Source organism: Excalfactoria chinensis, chromosome 5 (genome assembly GCF_039878825.1).
Source record: "Excalfactoria chinensis isolate bCotChi1 chromosome 5, bCotChi1.hap2, whole genome shotgun sequence".
Taxonomy (NCBI): domain Eukaryota; kingdom Metazoa; phylum Chordata; class Aves; order Galliformes; family Phasianidae; genus Excalfactoria; species Excalfactoria chinensis.
Window position 1 is genome coordinate 17,964,491 of NC_092829.1, and position 19,004 is coordinate 17,983,494.

General features: G+C 40.3%; 1 protein-coding gene across 3 annotated transcripts in view; it reads left to right on the forward strand.

The window, feature by feature from the left end:
- The window catches only part of STON2 (stonin 2), a 67,727-nt gene that overhangs the window by 16,534 nt on the left and 32,189 nt on the right, over positions 1-19,004 (forward strand). For 2 of the 3 annotated variants that reach the window (XR_011903914.1, XM_072339307.1), the window contains exon 4: positions 4,950-5,147. Coding sequence is in view for 2 of the 3 variants with exons in the window: in XM_072339307.1 (XP_072195408.1) it covers positions 4,950-5,147 (198 nt within the window). In the remaining variant the exon portion in view is untranslated. Of the gene's footprint in view, positions 1-4,949; positions 5,148-16,741; positions 16,840-19,004 lie in introns of those variants that run through there. The other variant, XM_072339308.1, reaches the window with a different exon arrangement.

Sequence of the window (19,004 nt, forward strand, 5' to 3'; positions counted from 1 at the left end):
GAGGTGCCTTACCTCTTTGTCAGCTAATTCATGATAAGGTAAAATAGTTTATTGTTAAAAAAAAAAAAAAACACAACAAACTATCTTACTTTCTCTTATTCTTACTCATCCAGGTACGTACAGATGCACACTTTTTTGAATGGATCTGTTGGTTGCTATTAAACCACATTTCCTTCTTCCTGTTGTGGCATCCTTGTTGACTGGAAAACCTTAAGTTCACCTTCTTATTAAACAACAGAAAAAGCCTTTGCTCAGTCTAAATAAAGCTTGCCATAACAACAACAACAAAAAACTTCCATAAAACTAATTTAATGATGTATTACTTGTTTTCCTGTACTTAAAGGAACGTGGCCTGGTTTCAAGGTCTGTGCTTAGCAAGAGCAGCGCCTCATGGTTTGTACTGAAGTCACAGTACACAGATCATAGGCAAAACCTGCAGAAATCTAAAAGAGGTGGTCAGGGAAGACTGTCAAAAAACACTGCTGTTTTTGAAGAAGGCACACACATGTTCTTGCCCTTCTAGGGCTTTCCTTAAGTGATGGAATATTAATATACTCCAACAGTGAGCATCAAACTGAGATTAATGGGGGAGGACGGTTCCCCTGACAGGCATAGCAGGAGCCTTGCTTTGTTACTCCCTGTAGTCACTGTGTGGGAGGCAGCGTTTCATTATTAACTGTGTAGGAAGCTTAGGGACACTTCCTCTAAGAAGAGGTGATGTGCATAACCTTATTTTAAAATCCATATTTATCAGCTAATTCCACTCCTGCTCTGGACTTCATCTTTTAGGGGGCCCAACCAGCACAGCTGACAGCGAGTGAAGGGAGGTCACACCGCAGAGGAGATGACAGCTCTTTGTGTCTGGCTGCCTGCTCTGAAGGGTCTTTGACAGCAAGATGTAGGATAAGCTTCAGTTTTGTTCACAATTAATTTGCAGGTCGCATCTTTTTTTCAGTGAGTGGCAGCAAGGCCAGAGTCTTTCTGTTACAAACACGGGACACTCACATGCTCTTTGAAAAGCCAGCAGTGACAGCAATTGTTCATTTCCAACAGCAAACAGCCCACACAAGTACAATAGCAAATAGCCAGTCGAGGAGGGGGGGTGGGGATAAACGCCAACTATCAGCAGACAGATTGGTGTGAGGAGGGTGGAGGTGTTTGAAGCCTGTTTCCTGCGTAGGCAGCTGTGAAGTGCTTTGTCCTGAAGCCTCAGCGTTCCCAGCTCTGTTTCTGTCAGGGCTCCAGCACTGAGGAAAATGTCTGTCTGTCTCTCTGCACTGAAGCATCTGCTCAGCTGATTGGACAGTTACCCAGAGCAACAGCCAGGCTGCAAGAAACACATTTTGAAAATGGCTTATAAAACAAGTGCCCTGAAAGCAGAGGACAGGTCCTGGGGGAGGAATGTGCTACTTCCTGACCTCAGTGCTATGATATTGCCGCACGGGTTCCTCAGAAGGTGAACGTTTGTGCCAGGGTGCTCACCATCTAAAAAGCCACTAATTTAAAAGATAGCAGCTACGTGATTGTTATTCTGTAGGTAGTATGTTTAAAAGAAATGTAAGCTGTAATGTTGGACCCTTGTTGTTCTGGCAAAAGTGACAGTGTTATCAAGGGAGCAGAAACTAGGAGCACTGATAGCAAGAAACAGCACTGAGAGCGTGGATAAAGAATATACAAAGTAGAAGAAAGGTTAAAGTGTGAAGTTCAGAAATTAAAAGCACATAATTTCCACTGCAAGGCTCACACTGTCTTCATTTATGACATTTCTGTAAACCTTCCTAGCACGTTCAGGCAGAGTAAATGCTTAGCAAAATCCTTCTTTCAGCATATTTCTGCCTTTCAGGTTCATGCATAAACACATGGCAGCTGCAAAATCACGTGGCTTTCTCCCTGGGAAACAGTAGCTCTTGAGTGAGGCCATAGAAATATTTAGTCAAAGAAATGATGCATTGTGCTCTTCTTTCTTACACATCTCCCTTTCGCTAGGAGAAAAATAAATAAATAAATAAATAAATAAATAATAAAAAAAAAGAAAGAAATTATCAACTAGCTAGTCAGCCTCATCAAACTCACACAGCAAAAAAGAAAAGTGGGATTCTAGAATCACCCAAATGTTCCTATCACAAACATTACATAATCAACAAATGATCACAGCCAGCTGGTGACAAACATTTGCATTTGTTCTACAGCAGGCCTTCAGCTGGCAATCTCATATTCTATCGGTGTTAGCTGCAGTCTTGAATTCAATTAGGTATTTGGCAAAGCACCAAAATTAGAGCAAGGCAAGATCTGTCAGTCATCTCCTCCACTCCCCTTTACCCCCCCACTCCTTCCCAAGAGCTTTGTCTCCATGGTTTTAAATTGCTCAAGCTGGGCTTGCAGAATGTCCCTTGAGAGACTGTCCCACAGTAAGGCACATCTCAATTTAATCGTTTTGTGCTGTTCTGTCTGAAAATGGAAAGTACATGCAACACATGATCAGCAATTGAAAACTAGACAAACTGTTGCTGTCCTAAAAATCAAGAAAATCTAAGATTCTGCATAGAACTGATAGGAAGGAAAACAGCATTGATGCTAACAATTTTTATTGGAATACAGTGCAAAGGTCAAGGAGTACGTTCTCAATGCATCAAAAAGAAACAAATGCTTAAATCTTCTGATTAGTAGATTAGTACTGAAAGCCAAGCCAGTGTATTAGGAACTAATGGATCAAGAAAAGTAAAATGCAAACAGAAGGAAACATTTATCACTTTAGGAAACAATGATGTAATTTTTTGTATGCAGTGGCATTTATAATTTAGTGGTAGTTCTGGCACTGGTCTTTCAACAATAACAGAGCTTTGAAAATTGCTGCAACCTCTGCATCGACTAATTTTGACTGAATTCCAAATTAATGTGAAAAACATCTACACCATTTAGGAATTGTTTCAGCACTTCAAGAGGCTGGAGAGCAGCAGAGGAGCATTGAAGAGAAGCCTAAACATATGGATATTTACTTCAGCTTATCTCACTTTCTGAGACTGATAGTTGTTTGAGTCAGTGTGGGGAAAATTTTTCCAGTTCCAAGGTCAGGAACCTAGGACAATGGTAGGTGGAAATTGGCTGTAGTAAGGTTCTAAAGAATGCCTATTACAGAAAGGCTCTTTGTGGTTGCTATTTCCCTAAATAAAATTCACTTTCTTGGGGGGGAGAGGGAGGAAAGAAGTCTTCTTCCAAAGTGGTACAACTCACCTGGAGTGAAATTAACATATCTGCAATGATGTTCAAGTTGGCCTCCTTCATTAGGCAACAAATTAACAAAAAGATTGTTATTATTATGTAAGTAAATGGATTATTAAATCCTATATGCACCTCATATGTTAAATTAAAAGAAAAAAAAAAAAAAAGTGAAAATTAAATACCACTGCAAATTTACATGTAAGATTCTTTTCATAAAACTCATTCTAAAAAATAAGATGACTCTTGCTTCTGGATTTAACCTTGTCTTCTGGGTCCACGTGAAGCATTCTGTCTGTCAAAGCCACTTCAGGTGAAGTTTTGGGGCTGACTTCAGATATCTCAAAGGATGTTTAACGGAAGGGCTGAGGCACTGTCAGACTGTAGTGATGTTCTTGGCACTTCTTCACATACGGCAGCACAGTGCGGAATTGCTGGATAGAGAAGTGGAGATTTTTTGGTTATGTTGCTGCAATGTAACTGTCAATATGTGTGATAAGGAGATAGATCTCCTCTGCACATAGGATCACAGCTGTACAAATACAAACAGATTACTGATTGCTTACCTGAGGGTAATAGCACAGCTACATAAAATACATTTGCACTTCTGAGCTGGTAAGCCTACAAGCACTGTTTCGATAGTCTCTCCATGCAGACAGCAAATGTACACTTCCATAAAAAAGATGGTGCCCCATCACACCATTTTTATAGAGTAGAGAGAGAGAGATCCTCTGGAACATTAATTTGCCATTTTCTTCCACAGTATCTCTCAGGCTGGTTATATATTACATGCTGAGATGCAAATGTATGTATCACTTATTTCTGTAAAAGCTGTTTTGGAATGCACTTTCATCTTGTTAATTTAAAAGATAAACATAAATTTACTAACTTAGAGAACAGTTACTATGCTGAGATTAAAATAGACTTTCTCTCTGTCAGTGCACTTTCCCTAAGATTCCTTTTTCCTTTTTTTTCTCCTCACTGAAGTCATCCATTGTTTCTAACATCTGAGTGATATGATGGGCAGATAGTTCACAAAACACATTCACAGCATTGGACATACACATTTGTTTAATCAACATGAGATGATGGTTAAGCATAGCTTACTGTTTGAAGTGTAACTTCTGACAAGTGAGTAGAATGAGATTTCAGCCAAAACTGAACAGAAATTTTATGAAGTTGATTCAGAACAGGGCACTTCATTCTGCATATTCAGAAAACAAAAGCCACTTCTAATTCAGATCAAAAGGTTTTTCTAGTTTTATATACTAGTCCCACGTGGGATTTTCCTAAATAGTCTTTCTTAAGATGACTGTTACATTTGAGCATGTGTCATTGATGCAGATGTTTAACTTAATATAATAAAAATACTTCTTGATACTCTTAAGAACTTGACTGGGTTACACAACACAGGTACTCAGATCTTTTCAGCAGTGATAGAAACATGAAATCTAACTGCTCGGTAACATTGCTTCTTCTATTGTGCTTGAACAACAGGAAAACCAGCAGCTGCCAGCAGTATGGAGTGCAAGGCACACAATGGAAGGTAACAGTGCCAGGTGCTAGTTAAGTTGCTGTGTGTTGTTAAAAAACAACTATGTTGCTGCAGCTGCTGGAATTTATATTTACAGTGTCTCAATAGGGTCCTGTAGTGTACCTCTGGAATAGCTGTAGTCATTTACTTCTGGGTGACTGCCCTGCAAATCTCACTGGTGACTCTTTCCTGTGCCCAGTGTCTCCACCAAAGGCACCCAGCTGGACTTCTCCCTCCTCCAGCTCTTTGGAGAGGCGAGCCCATGCATCAGAAAGCAGCTGGACAACCAACTCAGAGGATGCCAGCAGCCCCAGCATTGCTCCCTCCTACACAGATCTGCAATCAATTAATACTGAGGACCTGACAAGTGGTGGAACATCCGCAGCAGATTCAGCTGGTAAGAGGAAAGCCCTCAAGTTTTTCTGTCTCAGTATTTTTGATGTTACTTAAACACTGTTCTCAGAAGTAGGATGCAGGGAATGAATCCAAAGCAGAAGAAGCTCAAGGATTAGGCAGACTAATATCTTTTTTTCTGGTCCAGTTCCCAAGTAAGCACACCTGGAATGACACACCCATGCTTTGTGCAGACTCCCAGGGCAATTCCTGGAGCTCCTGCAATACCTTGGAAGGTATCCAGCCCACTCTGAGGAAACCAATTTGCTTCTGCTATAATAGCTCAGACATGTCAGGTATTTAATAAAGTGTATTTCTCTCAGGTGGTGAATGTAACAATGTGTTGAGAGAATGGATTTCCTGAACCTCACTGAAGTTTGTCCTCTTTGTGAGATGCACAAGATCACCTGAATATGATATTATTTGATGGTTCAGTGAAAAGGGACTGGACATTGAGACAGGTGTATTTAATTTAAAACCAAAACAGGCCCCTTAGCCATTATCTGGAGTGTGCCTTTAAGTAAGGTGTTGACTCAGGGATACCTGGGGAAGACAGAAGTGACCTGAGCAATCCCAAATCCTGAGTTTACTCTCACTGGAGGGGGTGGGGTGTGTGCTGCAGAAAGCCTCCAGTGGATGGAGTGAGGGTAAGATTAATGATTTCCTGTAAAGACAATGGATTTTATAGCAGCAAATGTAAATACTGCATGAGCAGATCTGGAAGCAAGAATTTGCTATTCAGTCACAGTGCATCTGGAAGATGATGTACTTTATTGTGTATCCTATTTTGATCTTAGGCACCAAGGAGCCTTTTACAGTGACTTTGTCAGTTTAAAGGGCCATTTCAGCCTGCAGCAGCTAGCCAATAAATTTGGATCAAGTGACAGCAGACTGTCCATTTAATATGGGCATGTTTATATGGTTATAGCAACAAGTACTTTACAATCCCATACAGCTGAAGTTTCACAGTGCTTGGGAGTTGTATTTGCTGCTGGTAAAGGGGCCTGTTGCTTCAGAGCTTCCTACCATGCACTTCTATGTTGCTCAGCTTGGATCAAAATGCACTGAAAGGAGCAGGAACTTGTGGCATTTGTGCTGTGCTCTGCTAGATAAGTAACACAGGATATCTCTGTTACTGATACAATTGAAGTATTTATTCATTCTGCAATGGATGCCTGCCTTCACTTTCAAACAAGGCCAAACGTCTACATGTAAGCAGAGCAAAGGGGAATCTGTCTTGCAACTGTGATTTGAAGTCTGAAAGCCTTGAAATCTCTTCTGAAATTGTGCATAAATACCTCACCAATAAATACTTTGCATTAAAACAGTCTCCCCTACTCAGCTTGCCTTGGATTTCTGCAGGTCACTGTACTTCTCTAAAATAATTTTGATTGTTCATCATAAGTGTTGGTTTAATTAACAAATAAATCTTATAAATAAAATATATAAATATGTAATGAAATAGATAAAATCAATTCTATATTATTTCATATTCAATAGAACAAAAGTCTGTACTCTATATAAGTAGAAACTTTATGTATAGTTACATAATCATAACAGTACATGATATATATGTATTCAGTGTCTATAATTCTATAAGTATACATGCATACAATTATCACAGAAATATAGATATAGGATATATACATATATGATATAGACAGGTATAATTGTTACATATCTACCTACCTGTAGGAAAATAGATGTAGACATATACATGTGTAAGGTGGAATGATACAAAGATGGTAACAGATATTCAAAAGGTTATTTATGAGGAAAAACTCACCAAGATGGATGTCTTCACCAGGAAATACTGAGGCTATCTCCACTGGGGAGCAATCTCCAAGAGATGCTGCCTCAGTGGTGGTCAGCCCTTAAATGAGGTCTAGAGGAGGTGGAGTCAAGCTCCACCCCTTCTGGGAGCACAGCTAAATTACTCTCACCTGTGCTCCCACAGCTGACCTGACATTTGCCTCAGCTGATTAATCAGAGGTTCAGGCTGTGATTACCAGTTTCCCATACATACATGCATAGCCTTGTTGACATGTCATATATATTTTAGGTGCTTTGTTGTCAGATCTGTTATAGTTTCTGTTCTGATTTGTATCTAAGGAGAGCTGCAAACACTGGTTTGCTGTTGACAGTTCAGTTTGCTGGCCAGTTGCACAGTCTGGCATTCTCTTAAAACTCAAGGGCTATTGGGACTATGAGAGAATCACAGTGCTGTTGTTTTCTAAAAACATCTGCATGTTTGGAGATAGAAGGTTGCACGTGTGACCCATAGCTGCTCAAAATTCAGGAAGTTAATAAATAACACAAGGAATTAACTTTTAGAATTTTATTATTGCCAAAATAAACTGTATGTTTTGAGGGGGTTCTGCTGCTTTGTTTTTAAAACTTGGAGAAGATGATTCTGAAAAGCTCAGCTCTGGTTATTTCTTGGAAGTAGTGAAGAGTAAGAACGAACTGCAGTACTGACTTTTCAAACCTTTCCCTTTGTCTTTTATGCATTAGTTCTCATACAAATATTGTTTCTGTGACTTTGGCCAGCTAAGTACAGAGTCCTGATGTGATAATTGCAAGGAATGGTGTTCTGTAAGTTTCAAACCAGCAGATTTGAAGAGATTGTATAGCTGTGCAACATGTTTTCATTGGGTGTCAGAAAAAGGCTACAAGCATTGTTACAAGCTCAGAAGATGAAGAACGTTAAATAACCAGAGCACAGGGGAAAATAGAATATGATGACAGTTACTGACTTCTGCCTAGAAATGTATTTCAGCAATCTGTATAACTATTAACCAGCTTGTTCTGGTGTCCAAATTGCAAACACGGAACAAATTTTGTATGGGAGAGTCTGCCAGGGCCTGCTGCAGGGACTGCATGGAGGAGTATCAGACTCCTCCTTCAGGGAGGAGGGGAACAGCAACACGAAGAGGAGATGGAACCCAAAATGTTCTGGTCCTTGTACTGGGACTTTTTTCTTCCAGCCATCAGCCACCAGTAGCAATTTAGAAGTCCTGTAATCCAGTCTTAGTCCAGTATTTTTTTCAAGGCATTTCTAACAAATGTATATGTGAGGTAGAACTATAAAACTAGATAATTCAAGGGGGGAGAGAAGCTGTGGTCCCAAATCAGACCTGTGTGCTGGAAATCTTCTTTAACCTTCAATGACTTCTTTAAAGAACCCTTATATCTCTGTGTCATCTACAGAGGTGTCAAATCCTCATGCTTGTTTTGCATTGGAGGAACCAGGGACTCAGTTGTGCAAGTTAATTGTACACAGCATTATTGTTTTCCAGTGTCATTTTTACCCCTTACAAATACAGTCACCGTGTATGCTGTTCTCCAGTTCTGTGGTACTGTACCCATCTGAACTGATTCTTTAAAAATCCTTGATATCAATGCTGTAATTGCATTTGTCAGTTCTGTTGGAGTTTGGGTTATACTTCCTGATCCAAGTAATTTCTTAAAAATATTTTCTTACCTCATTGGCATTAATTTTCATTTCCACTCCCTCCTTCTAATTATCTGTCCTGCCCCTTGCGCTCTTATCACTACATTCTGCATCATCATTTGCATTAAAGAATAGTGGCCAAGTATTCATTAGCTTTGGTGTAACGTCTTTTAGCTGGCTTTGTATATGCGCACATAAGGAAGCATGCTGGTGCCTGAAAGAGGAGTAACTTGTTGCACTCACTGTGAGACCTTGTGGGTGCAGCTGCCTGTAGTAATCTTCTCGCTGGTGGAAATCTTTGTGTAGGTAGGATTTGAGAAGGTAAGTGGCTGTAATAGACACCTTTTGGCTCTAGCATGAGGTTTTGTTGATCATTTTCAAAAATGCAGTAATGGAATGGCAATTACAAAGTGCACTGTTTCCTGACACACCCTTAGGCAGGTCTGGGGGCTGTGGAATAATTTAGCATATGAGTATTGTAAATTTGGATAAGTTAACACTTAGGTGTCCTCAGTGCTCTGTACCAAAGTAAGAAGTGAAGTGTAGGATAGAGGCCGGTGGCTCCTAACAAAGGGTCTCATCATGTAAACTGGGCATGCTAAAATAGGTGGCTCTTTTGATTGTTATCTGAGATGCAGATAAGGTGTAAGCTTAGACTTGCCACTTTCCTGGGTTTCACATTATGTTAAAATGGGCCTTTTAAAAGTTCTGATTTTCTGACTCACTCTTCAAAGACAGCGGCTCTACACTATAATGCTGATATGTGCAGGGGGAGCACAGTAACTTTGAGTGTGTGTTCAGGCTGATCTGATAGATCTGTGTCTTTTGAAAAAATGGGGTACGTGTTGTATAGTCATTAATTGCAAAGGCCTGTTAGTGTTTAAAGGCATGTAAAGGTGAACATGGTGCTGAGATATTTTCTGTCAAGAACATGTATGTGTGATAAGACTGTTGGTTTTGAATGAAGGGAAATAAATCCATATTCTTGCATAAGCACCAACAACATTCTTGATTCTCTTCAGCAAAACCTGCAGCCAGGTCCTTCTCCAGAAAAACCCAGCAGAAACATGCAAAGAGTACAAATATTTCCATATGGCTGTGCCCATTACATTCTACCTCCACTTAAGCATGTGTTTATACACTTTATGGTAGGTAGGAGTCTCTGGGAGGGACCTGATCAGAACAGAGCATGGCATGTAGGGCCCAGAGAGAGATCTGGGTGCGGGGTCTGGCCAGTGGAACAGAGAATTGGAGGGCATTTGCTGATTTGAGGCAGCAGCTGGCATGCCAGCTTCATTGCCTTGCTGCCCTTCTCGGCTATGGGCCTTTGCCTGCAGCACAGTGAACTGGCTCCTAAAGTGGGACATGAGCTCCACCCAGGGTGCTGTGCTGCGCCTCACTGATGGCAGGCCCTTCTCCAGTCAAGCAGAATTAGGATTTGGGTGGGAAAGTTTACATAAAAGAAATAGAGAGGGGCTTTACTGGGGACTTTGCTTTCATGAACCCATCACTCCACCTCCCCCGGACTGATTTGTTTGTTCAGGCTTGGTTGCCTCCAGCAACACATTATTAGTGTGAACTATGGGGTATCCTGGGAGACCTGCAAGATTCTCTGCAACCTTTTGAATTCTTAGTCTCCAAGGAGGGGGAAACAAAAAGGGCATTTCACTCCATTGACGCAGTTGTGCGTACATTGTTTCCCCTTTTTGAATGCTGAAGTGTCTCTCCAGCAAATGCTGTAACTGGACTCTACAATCTTCATTGTGCTTCTTCAACTCAGTCAGTACAGTATCTGTTTCTTGGTAAAGCCACCAACATGCACTGCATTAAAGACCATATTTATGACGAGGCAGTCTGCTATGATTAGGTGGGTAGGCTTAAGCAGGGTTGTGCAGTTGTTATCTCTGTTCACAGAGGTCAGTCATTGCTGACAGTAAGCTTCAGGCTTTGTGGGTATGTCTGACCTTAAAGTAAATACAGATTGCGTCATTTGTGAGCAGCTTTCCATTTGATTTAGCATGGATACAAAATCAGTGAAGAGTGACAGGAGTTTGCAGCACAGGTATGTACTCAGAGCACTGTTAAGGTTATATATCTATGCTTAAACCTGTGCTACTGTAAATTCTTCAGATATTAGCAAGTGCTATGAGAGCCTCCCCATTATGTTGTCAAATCCTGTAGGTACACTTTCCATCTCTAGTTGGTTTGAAATTACAGGATCCAATGACTTTTCTCAGAAATCTGCTTGAGCTCCTTAGGCTGCCTTGTGTCCTGGATACAGGAACAGACCAGCCTGTCTGTCATAAGATAGTTCAGGCATCATGAAAACTATTTGATTTCCTAATTAGTCACATATGTGTTGAGAGACAAACAGTGTCAGGTGAACTGAGCTACTGTAAAGGTCAAGGTGGTTTAGCTAAGTGGGGGTCCATTCTCCATCAGTTAAGGCATTGACATCTCATGGCATCTCATAACAGTGCAGAGTCAGATGAAAGGCACCTGACAGTGATGTGGTGGTGAGGGGCCTTTAGGAAAGGCAAGAGTGTTGTGGAAATGCAGAGAAAGTATCTTCAGTGCCATCTACTTTCACCATGCAGTTCACTTAGCAAGAAACTTAGGTGCTGAAGAGCTGTGCAGTTTTTCTTTGTTCTCACATGAAAGTTTTGTGCATTTTGCAAGAGCCACAGTGAGGGACACTGAGCACAGCAGGTTTCCAAAGGCTGTCCTGAAGAGCTGTGTCCACACAATGAAACAGGTTTGTCTCATTCCTCTGAGCAGCCCAATGTCTGACACACTAAACAAGTGTGAAGAGAGACTGAGTTTTGCCTGAACCAGCAGCTCCATGTCTGGTAGATGAAAAGAAAATCAGGTCAGTTGGAGGAACTCATCCCATCTAATGAGCCACTTTTCAGTGAAGGAAGACTCTTGACATTTAACTCATTACTTGCTGGGGTTTGCTGCTGAGGAGATCTGAAGTCAAACAGCATGTGATAGTGCTCTTCCAGGCTACTTCTTTAGTGCCTAGAAACTCAGCTCCAGCTCTTCTTTGTTTATTTTTTTAGGGAATAAATGAGAAGCAGGGATATATGAGGACAGAGCTGTATAGGACAGAGCTTTCTGTCTTCATTTGAGTTCTTTTTACTGTATTAAGAATGAAATGACCTTAATCCACATCTTCATCAGACAGTGGATGGGCTGAAGTTTCAGAATAACTCTCAAGCCTTGTAGCTCTTTTCTGAAGAGAAAAGGGAGCCAGCAAAAGCTTCCTAATGAAAGACGGTTCTGTTTTGGGTGCTATCATTGTAAATGATACTGCCTCCTTGCATGTTCTTGGAGTTTTAAGGAGAAAAGGCTTATTTTCACCTGCTGGTCTTTGTACACCTTTAGAAAGATTGTGTATTGTTTCCCAGAAGTGACTCTGACTCTCATTTCAGAATAGGAGGTTCATTCTTCAATTAGTAAAGTCAGTTTTTGTTGGAAACTGCAGTATTTCTGTAGATAAGATCATAGGTGAGGTCATTCTTTTCCTCCAGAATTGCCAGCATTATGTACTTCCAGATCTTAGTAAATCACTCAAAGACATTTTCTGCACATCTCAACAGACTATCTACTGTACAAACTGCACTGAAACACCCACATACAAAAATCAGACAAAACTTCTACCTGGGTAGCCTTTGACTGAATTCCTAGTGTTGTCCAGGATTTCTTTTTTTTGTCTGTTGTGTTAGTTGTATATATCTAAGAAGCAGAGATATTCTGGGTAGGTACAAAAATTCAGCTGCTGAAATGTCTTAAGTGCATCACCTTGCTCTAAGAATTGTTATTTTACCCACAGAGTCCATTTTCCCTTCCTCTTCCTCAAGATGTCCTCTCCTTCTCTCTGCTTTTTCACTGCTGGGTGTTGCATTAGTACTTTTCCATTTAGAAATGCTGTAATGCAGGTTACTTCAGCCTCTTCCTAGCAGGTGAGCCTGCTGCATTTTGCCATCTATCAGTGAAAGAAACATGAACAAAGGCACTGTCATCCCCATTTCTTAGCTGAGGAGCTATGTTCGCAAAGAAGAATTTATTCAAAATCAGCTTAAGGATTTAAATGCTTGTTCATTGATTGGATAATCACAGTAGCACTACTGCAAAGTAATGGATTAATGGTAGACTCTGAAAAAACAAACACCAACTACAGTAGTAGTTAATGCTGTGCTGGAGCGCACTACTGTGAAATTTAAATTTCTTCAGTGATAATAAATTTTGCATCTAGCAGAAATCTGAAGCTGTAATGTTTGTCTGCGTCTCTATCTCTGCTTAAGAAAATATGTGTTGACTTTAAAATTCAAAGTTGTGGATGAAAATCTTCAGGATGTTTTCATTCTTGCAAAACTCATTCAATCCTTCCACTCTCAAAAACAAACAAAAATACTCACTGTGTGTTCTTTATACTCTAACACTTTGACTCCAATCCCATTTAATTCACACAATTTGGGAAAGTACCACTCAAGTCAGTGAATGTCTTTTTAAGACAAATGATCGCCATGTTTTACAGGGCAATCACCTATAGAGTTCTATGCAACCTGCAATTGTTGGAGGCAAATATTCTTCACGATTTTTTTCCTCAAAAAATTAAAAGCCTAGTGTTCCCTTTGTAGTCCTTAAGTGTTGTATTTTGTTTGTTTTAAAAGCCTTTAACTCAGAAGACCACAGCCGTATTTGGAATGTGCAACATTCTGTATTTGATCATATTAACAGAATTGGATTTGTGATGTTCTTAAGAAAGCCAATTTCAACTTCACTATGTACAACCAAAGGAGAATATATTTAAGAAGAAGAAAATGTGATAGTGAACAGATAGAAACATTTTAAAAAGATTACCAAGCTGTCTGTCAAATCTGCAGTTTATTTTAAAATAAATTTCAAGTTGACACCTGTAGAAAATGGTGGCTGTGCCTATTTGGGTGCAGATTAAAAAAATAATAATAACAAAAAATCATTAAGACAATGAAGTGGAACTTAAACAGCCACAGCATGTTCTTTGTTGTCTCACTGTCCTCTGTGATGAATAGCAGGACAGAGGATAATTTACTTTATTACTAGCATAATTAGGGATAAAGTCGCTTTTAATTCCTATGAAGAGAAAAGATGGGTGAAGGGACTCCATCATAATGTTCTGCTCTATGGTTTGTCTCATTTGAATGCAAAGGCTGCCTTCATCAGCTGTGTGTTGATTTTCTCAGCTTGTCATACTTTATAATTTGTCTATGAATATTAAAGAGCATCAAATTGAGCAGATATTAAAAATTAGCACCCTTTGTGTCCTATTGAAAGCAGAACAGCTCTTCCGTCTTAGGCACTGCAGTTCTTTGCTAATAAGGCTGCCTGAACAAGTCTTCATTAAACTTCATGTTACTGGGCTGGGGAATTTATTTGGCCTCATCATCTGTTCAGACCGTGACCTGGACAAATCAACCGTAATGCCTCAGATTTGAAAAGCCTTTGTTTGGCTTCTCACATTCTTAGCACAATTAGTGGCTCTGCAGCCTGTCTGCTTGGGCAAGGTGGTGTCACGCGGTCTCAGTACAGCTACCATTCTTTGTAACTTGCCAGGATCATCCCTCGCGTGAGTCGCTTCCACGTGATTTTAGCCGTGCTGCACTTGATCCCATGGCATACAAGCATAAGGTCAGTAGCACCCACCTGCCACAGTGTCTGTGCCTGCTACCTGACCAGAAATGTCATAGCCAAAATTTCCTCTAAATTAGAATAAAGAAACTTAGTTATGCAATATGTCTGCCCTCAGGGTGGCTGAGGTTTCTCTCTTCCAGGCACTGTGGGGCAGACATTTACCACCTCTTTTTTTCATTCAGAAGTAAGTTACAACAGATATGACTTCTATGTAATGTGACAGACACTCCACAAGTCTTTGATGAAAAAGCATCTTCTACTTGAAGCTAAAGCTATTACAGACAACACCAAATAAAACAGCTTTTTTTAATAGTCATTAAAGCCTTAGGAGTTGTTTCACAGATGTGTAATTCCCTGAGCATGTTGGAGTTTGCTTTTCACAAGAAGAATGAAAGGACGGGGATTTAAGTTGTATTTCTTCATCATAAATCCTGGGGATGATGCATTTACTTTGGCACTGGTTTTGCTGCTTCTTCAAATTAGATCTCTGTTCCCTTCAGCGTTACTGCACTGGAGGGAGTGGTATGATCTCCATTTATTATGGTCTGGAGTTAAGATTTCAGGTTTCTCCCTCCAGGCAGTGGCTTATGCAGCAGTGAGGTTTTTGCCTTTATATGCCTTAAAGTCACAGTAAAGATCCAGCACACAACAGGAAAAACAGGGTGCTTCCTCTTTGTGCAAGCATATACATATGTATATGCATATAACTATATGGTATATACATGTATACACATGTATCAGAATGTACAATGGTATCCATTTCTCCATATGTGCCTGTATGTGTGTGTATGTGCATTTACATAAATAATGTGAGTTCATGATACAAGTAAGATCTTTGGTTTCTGGCTCACCTTCCTACAACTTACACACTCAAATCCAGTTCTCTTTGGTGTGAATCACAGGCTGCTTTGTAGCATCATGTAAGACATTTTATATTTAGGTGTCATCCAGAGTGTTTGTAAGGAAGCAGAAAGAGCATTTGCAGACTCTTTTGAGCCAAGCTCATCTTTGAGGGAGTTAGAGCTCCTACCTGCAATTCAGACTTGGAAAATGGCTGTACATTCTGTGTTTCTAAACATGGAAAGCTTTGTATGGATTTGAATAGAGAGCATGGGGACGTCTTTGGGAGTGAAGAAGGCACATCTGAGAGGGTACAAACATAGGAACTATATATAACATCTGGGCATTGGTCTGTGGCTATGAACTTCCCTGTACTTTCTTTTTCTCACAGACTTTAAGCGTTTACTGGCAAAACACTGATTCAACCATGTGGAAACAAGTAACAAGCAGAGACTCATCTGATATTAGTGGGTTCAGCTATTCATTTTTTCAGTCATGAGAAGCCATACTTAGCTTTAATGAGTGCCTGCACTGAGCTATCTGTGGTTATCTGGCTTTCAGTTAATCTTTCCTCCCTCTGTATCTTGATGCTTTTCATTACTTATATCTTTGTTTCTCCTGTGTCTTGTTGTTGGTGTTTGTTTGTTTTGTTTTTAGTTATTTGAATATATCGTGATCCAAACCACCTCTTCCATCCCACCAGGACGTTACTCCAGAAATGCATTTTGGGCCACTGAGCTTTAATTTTGCTATTTATTCCTCCCAAGAATAGGGTTCTGGGATGGTTCCTGTTGGTTGCAAGAGATGTTATAAACCCAAGCCAAATACAGCTGACATGGAATTGTTTTCAGCTTAGTTGTGCAGACAGGATTTGATTTTTTTTTTTTTTTCTCTTTCTCAGCTGGTTGCAGGATGAACACAGGCCAGCAGACAAGATACTGTTTAAGGATAAAGCTTTGTCTGTTATCTACACTTCAAATGTGTCAGGAAAGTGAGCTGAAACAGATTTTGATCCAGATTTCTTCTTTTGTAAGGATGAATATGAATAAAACCTGATGAGCTGTGATGAGAAATAGACCTGGGAATTTTTGAAAGGCTGAACTTGAGCCGGCATGGTAGAGTCCTTCTCTAGAATGAAGGACGTGAATCTCAAGTTTCTGTCTTGGGTGAGAAAGAATAGAATTGTACCTGGACTTCTTACAGCCAAACAGAATCCCCTAGCCACCAGCCCAACAGATAGTTTAGACTGAATTCTGATTTTTCACAAAGGCTGTCTTCAGTGTTCAGCTCAGAAGTAACAGCAACTTTTTAAGTCATGAGGTTTTTTTGGAACGAAGAAATTTCTTTCCACAAATCTGATTCTACTCCTACTTTGAGTTTTCTGCACATTTTAAAAGTTTTTATCAGACAAAAGGTCAAGGGACTAATAGCATGTGAGGGAAAAACCTCTGCTTCCTGAGGATCAAGTTTACTTCAGTATGTCCATTGCATACCAGCACCTCATGCAGTGCTCAATCCTGGTCACCAGATTAATTATGGATTTAATTGGTAACAAGAAACAAAGGAAAGTGTCTAGGAGAAGATGACTTCATCTGCCTGCTCATCTTTGCTGTTTCCCACAGAAAGACAGAGACAAAATTATCTGCAGAAGAGTTTCATGTGGCTGAAAGGAGGAAGGATAACATGAGGAAAGGATCACCGTTCACTTGGAAAGTCATGAGAGCAGGTTCATGTTTTCATTCTTTCCAGACGTGGTGTTTGTTTAAGCTCCACACCTTTTTAGTTTTTATTTAAGCAGTTTGTCCTTGGGCTAATTTCTCTATCTCATTCTGCCTTGGCCTCAACTTGCTACAGGCCAGGGAGTTTTTAGCCTCTGAATCAAAAGATGCCTTTTTTGCAGTGATAGAGAAAGCCCTATCTGCTGTATAAAGCGATTACAAGGTGTAGGAGAAAAGTGAGCAGCAATGCTGTTGTGTAAGGAGTGGCTTCATGGTTGGCAGAGTTAGGGTTATTAGAAAACAGATGATCCAACTCTGCCATTAATTATCTAATTTCAGGCTCAAGTTTGCTAAGGAGAGGCTAGCAAAAGGAATAACATTTTGTGGCCATTCTTCATTTGTATTTCTTTCCAGAGAAGGGCATCTAATCACTGACTTCCCACTCGCAGTCTAGCACCAGTGCATCCTGTCATTAAGGTGGTCGAGTCTTTTCTGCAGGTTGGCAGCAAACAGCTTTGCTGCATGCTTTTCTGTGCCTCTCCCAGCTGGTAGACAACATACTTGTCCCTACAGTACCTGTTCATATAGTCATTCCAGCATCTTGTTCCCCTTTCATCATATAATTAGTCTCATTGTTAGACCTAAACCTCTAAACTGTAGCTTGTTTATTCCACATGCTGTTGTGCTTAACCGCTCAAGTGTACTTAGAATGATTTCTATACTGATGTATTTAAGTGTTTGAATGTCAAATCAGTGATTTATTGGTAAGCCAGATTTCTGCCATGATTTCCAAATTATCCAGATAACCTTGCTTTCAGATAATCTGTTTGTTTTCCTCAGTGTGTCAAAATCCCACACAATTTATGCTTCTCCACAATAACCATTAAGGGGAAATGAGAGAAACCTGAATAACCCTAAAATGTCACAATGGAGCGGAAGGATGCTGGCTGTTCCCCAAGGGCACTGACAGCGTGTCTCTGTTGTTTTCAGTTGTATGTTCAAATTGCTTGGGGCAGAGAGAAGAGCAATGAAAGGGGGGGATGAAGACAATATTCTGAGGCTTGGTAAGATCAAGCAGGGTATTTGGCAGATGGGGCATTCTGTTTTGATAAATCAGGCTGTTTGGTTTATAGGTTATATTTTCATCTTTATTTTGGCTTTTATGGTAAGAACCAAAACAAACTTCCTGGATCATGAAGTCTAATCCTGTGCTATCACAAACGGACACGTCCTGTTATCTCTGTCCTAGATCTATTCTTGGTCTTAAAAAGAAAAGAAGTATTTTCATGACCTTCACATTCCCTCTGTAAGGCTGTATATATTACTTTTAATGATCAGAGTGATCTTCCTAATTTCTGTCCTTTAGTTTGAAAGAGGCATAGGAGGTAAAAAACAGGAATTGAAATAGATTGTCTTTAAAATTGGTGAGTGCTTCCCATTTAAATGTTGCCTCTGCATTTTACCCAATCAGGAATAAATCCAAAACAGTTCACCTGAGAGCAAACAAGAAAATTCTAGCCCTAAAACCACCTGGAATCTGAAGGGTTTAAAGGGTTTACGGGAGAAAGTGATTCAGCTGCTGACACAGGCTACCAGGTTTCTTGCAGGTGATGAGCTGAAATGTTTGGAGGTTTGGTTTTGTAAATAAATAAATAAATAAATAAATAAAAATAAAAAATAAAAAAAAATAATAAATAAATAAAAATAAAATTAGCTTTTCTATGAAAGGAAGGGGGGGAAAAAGCTTAGTTTCTTTGGCAGGACTTCACATGAAGTTTCTCACCCATTCAGCCTGTTGCTTTCTCCACCTTCTGGGTGCGGCAGATCTGGAAGTAACCTGCACATTTTTTCATCTCTGCCCTGCCCACACAGGCAGGCCGGGCTGATTGGCAGGCGGGGAGCCGCGGGTCCTGCCGCAGCACGCCGAGCGCATACCTCCCCTCTCGGCTCCCACTGCGGGCAGCCGGCTGGGTGACGCGCCTGGGCTGGCACTGCTGGGCTGAAGTTATCTGATCCCTGGGTGAACGCAGCTAGGGGAGAATCCATTCATCAGAGCAATCTGGATTTATCTTTCTTTCTTTTTTCTTTTTTTCCATCATCAGGAGTGTATCAGTTTAAGAAGAAAGGTACGGTAAGAGCAGGGGCGGTTCGTGACTGGATGGTGGGTGGGTTG